This window comes from Bidens hawaiensis, unplaced genomic scaffold, assembly GCF_021521415.1.
Source record: "Bidens hawaiensis isolate Kalapana, Puna unplaced genomic scaffold, B.hawaiensis_p1.1 tig00020713_1, whole genome shotgun sequence".
Taxonomy (NCBI): domain Eukaryota; kingdom Viridiplantae; phylum Streptophyta; class Magnoliopsida; order Asterales; family Asteraceae; genus Bidens; species Bidens hawaiensis.
This window is the reverse complement of record NW_027493185.1, coordinates 101679-109342: the sequence shown is the minus strand read 5'-3', so window position 1 is coordinate 109342 and position 7664 is coordinate 101679. Positions and strand designations below refer to the sequence as shown.

The 7664-nt window shown below is 34.2% G+C and overlaps 1 protein-coding gene and 1 non-coding gene across 3 annotated transcripts; one reads left to right on the top strand and one right to left on the bottom strand.

Moving 5' to 3' along the window:
• Positions 1 to 249: 249 nt before the first annotated feature.
• LOC143561577 (uncharacterized) lies at positions 250 to 4296 on the top strand. 2 transcript variants are annotated; one of them, XM_077049623.1, is made up of 7 exons: positions 250 to 870; positions 1661 to 2761; positions 2840 to 3040; positions 3117 to 3290; positions 3373 to 3567; positions 3676 to 3789; positions 3877 to 4296. In XM_077049623.1, the coding sequence occupies exons 1-7, from the start codon at positions 250 to 252 to the stop codon at positions 4201 to 4203; spliced, it is 2733 nt and encodes a 910-aa protein (XP_076905738.1). In that variant the 3' UTR covers positions 4204 to 4296. The 2 variants fall into 2 exon arrangements, with proteins under 2 accessions (XP_076905738.1, XP_076905737.1); XM_077049622.1 differs by having other exon boundaries at positions 3871 to 4296.
• Positions 4297 to 7026: 2730 nt separating this feature from the next.
• Positions 7027 to 7098, bottom strand: TRNAK-CUU (transfer RNA lysine (anticodon CUU)). The gene has a single exon. It is a non-coding gene; the product is annotated as a tRNA-Lys (tRNA).
• Positions 7099 to 7664: the final 566 nt, after the last annotated feature.

The following is a 7664-nucleotide window of genomic DNA, read 5'->3' as shown; positions in this document are numbered from 1 at the left end:
TTCCGTTGGTTAGCTGTTCGTGAACTGTTCGGTTGTCCGATAAAAGCTTAATGGACAAACATTAACAAAGCCTTGTTCCGTTCGGTTTGTTTGCAGCCCTATATACACCTAATGTTCAAATCTGTTTGTATGATTCTGAATTTCTGATACATCCGGTACTGATTAAAGTCTTGTTATTGCAGATGCATTGTATTTGTAGCAATATCCCAGACAAGTGTATTTAACTATTTACCGGAACATTTAGAAACCATGGTTCTTGGTTTGAGATCCAAACACCGGAAAGACGGTTCGGTTCAAGTAAATTATCTTGTTCATATACAAGAGATTAAGCCTTGGTTACCAACAAGTCAATCTCTAGCACTTTTATGGGAAAATGGCGAACAGACATCTGGTTTTCTTTCCCCTGATGTTATAGATTCAACAGTCGAATTCAACAAATCTTTCATACTTCCATTAACCTTACGTAGAGATAAAAAGGATCGCGAAAAGTTTCAAAAAAATTATTTAGAGTTCCATCTGTATGAGCCGCGAAAAGATAAGCCAAATAAAGATCAACTATTAGGGTCAGCTTTACTTAATCTTGGTGAATATGGGATCATTGAGAATGTGTTGAATCTTAGTGTACCGATCAGCTGGAAAAAGAGTTCTAAATCTGCTGCACAGCCGATTATGTATCTTAACATACAGTCAAATGATAAAGATGAAACTAATTCATCCATGAGTAGCTTATCAAAGCAATCTTCATTGGATAAATATGGTCAAGAATCTGCATCAGAAGTGACAAATGAAGAGAATGATAATGATCTTGGGATAGCTTCTTTTACAGACGATGAAGATGATTATACACGTTCGTCATATTCAAATCATAAGGTACCATGGTGAACTTTATTTTTGTGTTGTATATGCTTGATACTCGAGGTGGTAAAATCGGCGGGTTGTCAAAACGGGTAATTTTTAGTGCAGGTCAACATATGGCAGGCTGGCCTGCAAAGACTTTGTCTTTTTTAACACAAATTTTTAAATAATTAGTGTTTTAATATCATTGAAAAGTTACAATACTTCAATGATACTACACACACACACACTTGTATATATATAGGGGGAGGTTCATTGTTGAACGCTAAATTATTGCGACAACAAAAATAGTAAACCTAAACTGATTACTATTTTATTTTTAATCAACGGTTCATATTTTTTTAAAATTTTACTTCTTACATATAAATAAATACCTATGTTATGTACACAAAAGACCATTAAACTATTTTGTTCATATGGTATTTAATTATTTATAAATGCTTACCTACACACATGCAGGTTCTATAAATAAACGAAATTTGTTCATATATATATGTGTGTGTGTATAAATACACACACACATATTGAATTTTAGGAGAGATAATAAACATTGCATTTAAACCACTTTCTGATACTTTAAAAGTTTTTAAAATTAAAAAAATGGATTATTTAGTTTGGTCTTGTTCTCGCAAATAGCTGGTTTCCATTTTAGACAATTCTTTTAATTTACCCGTTTGAACCGTTACCCAAACCGACTTAACTATCTGTAAATGGGCTGAAATCGCCGCCTTTACTTGATTTATTCATCAAAATGAGGTTACTGCACTTGTGGCAGTTCTGTAAATAATTTGAAGTTGGCATGTAGGATTCCGGGGAGGGCACAAAACAAGGTAAGAATGTACAACAGCCTGCTCTTCCACCGAGAACAGAACCTTCAAATACCAATCCTTCAAAACCTCCTGAAAGAAGCATGACATCAGTTCGAAAAGACCATACTACCCCTGCCCCATTTCTTCAGTCGTCTTACTCTACCATGGGGTCTCACAATAAGCCAACAGGGCCCAAGACTCAAATAAGTACCGTGGAGCCTCAAAACAAGATCAATGTGCTTCAAGATGTAAAAAGCAACCCACAACCTGTTGTAACTAATTCTGTTAATAAATCGCCGATAAATGTGGAACCTTTACATGATGAAATTTCAAATTCTGAAAGTGAGAAGGAAGAAAGAACCCAAGAAGAGAAAAAACAAATTTCAGAAGACAATCTTGTTGGCAAATTTTTAGCTTCTAGAAAACAAGATAAGTTAAGAAGCAACACACTTGTGTCTAACAGAAAACCGCCTGGAGGACAGGTTTCCAATAACAAACTTAAGCATTTAAAATCTGTTCAGTTACCAAAGGCAGGCACGCTTTCAGGAACTAGCCCAAACAGAGTGGATAAAGATAAAGTTATTCAAACCAATAATGACTCGGTTGAAACCGGTGCTCCAAAAAGTGAGTCTTTAAATGGTAAAAGTGACGAAAGTTCTAGAATAAAGATGCTTGAAGAAGAACTTAGGGAAACTGCAGCCTTAGAAGCTGGACTTTATTCAATAGTCGCTGAGCATGGGAGTTCAACAAACAAAGTTCATGCACCTGCTAGACGTCTTTCAAGATTTTATTTACATGCGTGCAAAGAAAATGATCAAGAAAGAAGAGTAAATGCAGCTAAAGCTATCAGTTCTGGACTTGTGTTGGTTTCAAAATCATGTGGAATTGATGTTCCGAGGTTGACTTTCTGGTTGTCAAATTCGGTTATGTTGAGGGCAATTATCAAACAATCAGTTGGAGAATCGTCTGCTGGGAGACACAAATACGGGTCAAAGAAAGTTCCCGATAACTGGCGGGACCCACAAACGTTCTTAATTGCATTAGAAAAGGTTGAAGCTTGGATGTTTTCAAGAATCATCGAGTCCGTGTGGTGGCAGGTTAAACTCTTAAAAACACTTTCTTTAATGTTTTACATGTTATAATTTATATAGCTCTTTTTTGTTGACTTTCTGTAGACTCTTACTCCACACATGCAATCAACGGCTGCAATAAATTCAAAGAAATCATCTGGAAGTAAAAACGGATTGGGTAATCAACAAGGTAACAACTTTTCTATTGAACTTTGGAAAAAAGCTTTCAGAGATGCTTGTGAAAGACTATGTCCTACCCGAGCTGGAGGCCATGAATGTGGTTGCTTACCTGTGCTTCCAAGATTGGTATATTATTTTTTTTATTGCTTAAATGAAAAAGATTGATCAAAATATAGAATTTTACATTTTATTTTGGTGGTAGGTTATGGAGCAACTGGTGGATAGACTAGATGTTGCAATGTTTAATGCTGTGCTCCGTGAATCAGCTGAAGATATGCCAACAGACCCGTTATCAGATCCTATTGGTGATCTTAGGGTTCTTCCTATTCCAGCTGGAAAATCATGCTTTGGAGCCGGGGTTCAATTAAAAAATACAGTTGAGTATTAAACATATTTATTAAGCATATGTTAAAAATATTGTATAAACTTAACCATAAACTCTATATCTGTGTTACCAGATCGGGACATGGTCTAGATGGCTAACAGATTTGTTTGGTATCGAGGATAACGACATTCATGAAGATGCCGATGATGTTATTGACAACAAGAAAGAATCTGATACATCTTTTAAGGCTTTTAAATTGCTTCATGCTTTGAGTGACCTCATGATGCTTCCTTTTGAAATGCTTGCAGACAAGTCTACAAGAAAGGAGGTAAATAAATTCAACAATCAGTCTCCATTGATATTATATTTGTTCACACTATTCATATTCATTAGCTGATCCAAGTTTTATTCAAATTTTTGTTTTGTTTCATCTTAGTTTTGCCCGACATTTTCTACTTCATTGATCAGGAGGGTCGTTTGCAGTTTTGTCCCGGATGAGTTTTCCCCAAACCCAATTCCCAACTCGCTTATTGAAGCCCTTGATGCCGAGGTTGGTATTTTTACAGCCCAAATGGGCAATAGTGAGCCGGGTCGGGCCGTCTTCTAACTTAGTAACTTGTATACATTTAAGATGCAGGATGATGAAATGGAAGCTTCTGAAGGGTCTCATATAACCTTTCCATGTATCGCACCACCATCAACATACAAACCTCCATCAGCATATTCACTTGCAGCCATAATCGGTGTTGGCGGGTCCCAATCATTATCAAGAAGTTCATCAGTTCTAAAGAAATCCTACACCAGTGATGATGAACTTGATGAGCTGGACTCGCCTTTGACTTCAATCCTCTCGGACAGTTCTCGGGTTTCCTCAAGTTCAAATGGGTTTCAGTCGGTCCCGAAGGGTGGAAGGAGTATTATGAGATATCAACTCCTTCGAGAAGTATGGAAAGATGGTGAATAGGCACGGTTCGGTCCGGCTTTACCTGCTTTCTTGCTTTTTTGAATGTAGTTATTGGTACTATTTTTTTCTTGTTTTTGTTCTATAGCACCATATACGTTTGAATTGAGATATCAATTTTCTTGCATATCATGTGATATACAAATGTCTGTTACAACTAGTAATTTTAGAAGATTTCTTTTGTGGGCTTTAACATAAGTTGGTTTGAGTTTTTTGTCTAGAGACAAACGCATAGCAAGAGGAACATTATATATGCATAGTATTGCATACCGACACTCCCAAGGTTTTAGACTTTTAGCAGTATAGAAATATTTAAATAAATAATAGTTGATACAACTTGCATAAAGAAAAAAAAACGTGAGTACACTTTTATATTGAAAAAAATTTTCAAAATAGTCTTTTTTTTAGAGTGAGAAGTCCTAAAATAGTCTTTTTTTGTTGATAATTTTTAAGAATTTGAACTTGGGAGACACATTGGGAAAAAATAATTATTATAAAGGAGCAGATCAAATCTGAAAAAATATTGATGGGAAAGTCCAAATTATTTTAAAATATTGAAGGAAAAGTTTATATTTTTCCTAAACTTTACTTCTCAAAATATAGTCTCCAAAGACTGTTTTTTATGTTTCCTACTTGGCCCGTACATATTCTCAAATTCTAGGAAAATGAGCTTTTTAAAATTCGTCTTGGGAGACGCATTTCAGAGGCATTTGTTCTTAGAAGACGAGATCTTTGTGTTTCTTCAAAATAATCTTCTTCATGTTACACACACACACTTATATACACACATATGCATACATACATACATATATATATATATATTTCGTACATATACATATACATATACACACACACACACACATATATACAGGGGCGGATCCAGCATACAAACGGGTGGTTCCCCGGAACCACCCGAGTTTCGAAATAATAGTATACGGATATATAGAATACGCGTAGGAACCACCTTATAAATTAAGAGGGAACCACCTAAAAAAAATTCCTGGATCCGCCACTGCATATATATATATAGGAAACTTATACATACATACATATATATATGTATGTATATGTATGCATGTATAATACATATACATACATATATAAATATGTATATATGTATGTATAAGTTTCATATATCTATATATATTTACGGAATGGAGATGTATAGTTTGAAAACCCTCTTGAGTTGAGAAAACCCATGAAAACCATATGTAACATCGTTTTTTTTTGTTACATGTAATATATGTTGTTACATTTAATACAAAAAATCAAAAACATAAAAAAAATGTTTTGCTATTTTTTTACATTTTTTTAGTAATTTTTATATATGTTTTCAGGAGAGATAAAATGTAAATAAATTTTTACATTTTTTATTAACTTTAATTGTGGACCACATGATTTAATCTTTAATTAAAAACATGTGGTTGAGAATGGGTTTCTAGAGTTTTCACAACTCAAGTGGTTTTTATTCTAACCTAACTCTTTACGGAATACACACACACACACACATATGTGTGTATAAGTGTGTGTGTGTAACATGAAGAAGATTATTTTGAAGAAACACAAAAATTTCGTCTCCTAAGAACAAATGCCTCTTAAATGCGTCTCCCAAGACGAATTTTAAAAAGCTCATTTTCCTAGAATTTGAAAATATGTACGGGCCAGATAGGAAACATAAAAAAACAGTTTTGAGAGACTGTATTTTGAGAAGAAAAGTTTAGAAAAAATATGAACTTTTTCTTTAATATTTTAAAATAATTTGGACTTGCCCATCAATATTTTCCCAGATTTGTTCTGCTCCCTACTTTTCTTTAAATCTTTGGTCTGCTCCCTCATAATAATTATTTGTTCCCAATGTGTCTCCGAAGTTCAAATTCTTAAACATTATCAACAAAAAATGGTTGTTTTAGGACTTCTCTTTATAAAAAGGGCTATTTTGAGAAATTTATACAATGACTAACTGTAGGCAAATGTTCAATCATAACTTTCGTCATCTAGCTCATCATCATTAGCAGACAACTCATCATCTAGCTTATTTATATGTGCATTAACAACACAGATGCTACGAGTAAGATAACTAACAAAAAATAGACCACAAGGTCAATGCTACGGATAAGAAAACTAGCATAAATACTATACAATATATTACGAAAGGATTGATAAACTAACATAATACAAGTGGATTTTCTACTAGTGTGTGTAATGAAGTTGTATAAAGGACGGAACCGAAAAAATTAAAAACTATTATCCAAATAAATTAGCGACACATATACAACAGATTAGTTGTAGCTTAAAAATATTTAAGATGTTGATCGTTCATCTAAATATTTTCCTGCCACCAAGTTAAAAGTACCTGAAGTAACTACAATGGCTGTTATAACCAAAATAACAAGCTCAATGCTAAACCCTTGCTCCTCAATCCGAGTCATTTAATGTCATAATCGGTTGTATCAGTTCGGGAACCAATCTGCAATGCAAACCTAGCAATATTTGTTTATCATTTGAATCAGGTTCGTGTATCGCATCAAATACTTCTCCTGGTCGATTCAACTAGAATAAAATTCTATTCTCCAAATTAGTATTCACGTTAACTTTTTTTTATTTTTCGGTGAAAGTGACGTTAATCGGAGGACGGTTTGTGTCAAACAATTTATATCTTAGATTGAACTTATATGATGCAGCATTGAACTTCTTCAAGGTTGGAATTTATATACGAGTTTTAAAATTTATTTGCCTCTTTAAGATTTTAACTTTCAAGGACTAAGTTTGTTACTTTTGAATGTTTCGGAATCAAAGTAAAAAAAGATATAAGTACCATATGAAAAACGCCCACCGTGGGGCTCGAACCCACGACCACAAGGTTAAGAGCCTTGCGCTCTACCAACTGAGCTAGAGGGCTTATGTCTTTTGGATAATTTCATCTTATAATATATCAATATGTACATAGTGTTATTAAAATGAGTGGGGGATATTGGTTATTGATACGTACCCAACCCATGGAGATAACCCGACCCGAGACCCGTTATCAAATGACAGCACACGTTTAAGTTAACGGACATCCATGTTTCTTATGCGTGTATATCACTTCCTTTTATTTAGTAGTTAGTACCCATGTTACCCACTTGGTGGTTACATTGTTTAGATTGTTTGGTGTATTTAAGGTTGACTCCTAGTGATGAAAAGATGGAGAGAAATTGTTACAAAACTTGTCATGTTCTTATTCTTATTCTTTCTATTTCTCTTGGAGTTTAACTTACTCAGCGGGTCCATATCAGTTATTCATTTGATTGTTAACCGAAGAACCAAATTGACCGATTGCTCATCATTAGTGGGTAGTGGTCTATTGTTGAATGGTCGGTGATCAGAAACTTCGACAAGTATGTGATGTCTTCGTGTATACTATATATACTATAATATGTGTGATTGTTTTTCTTTTAGGAATCGTATTCACAAAATATGTGCTG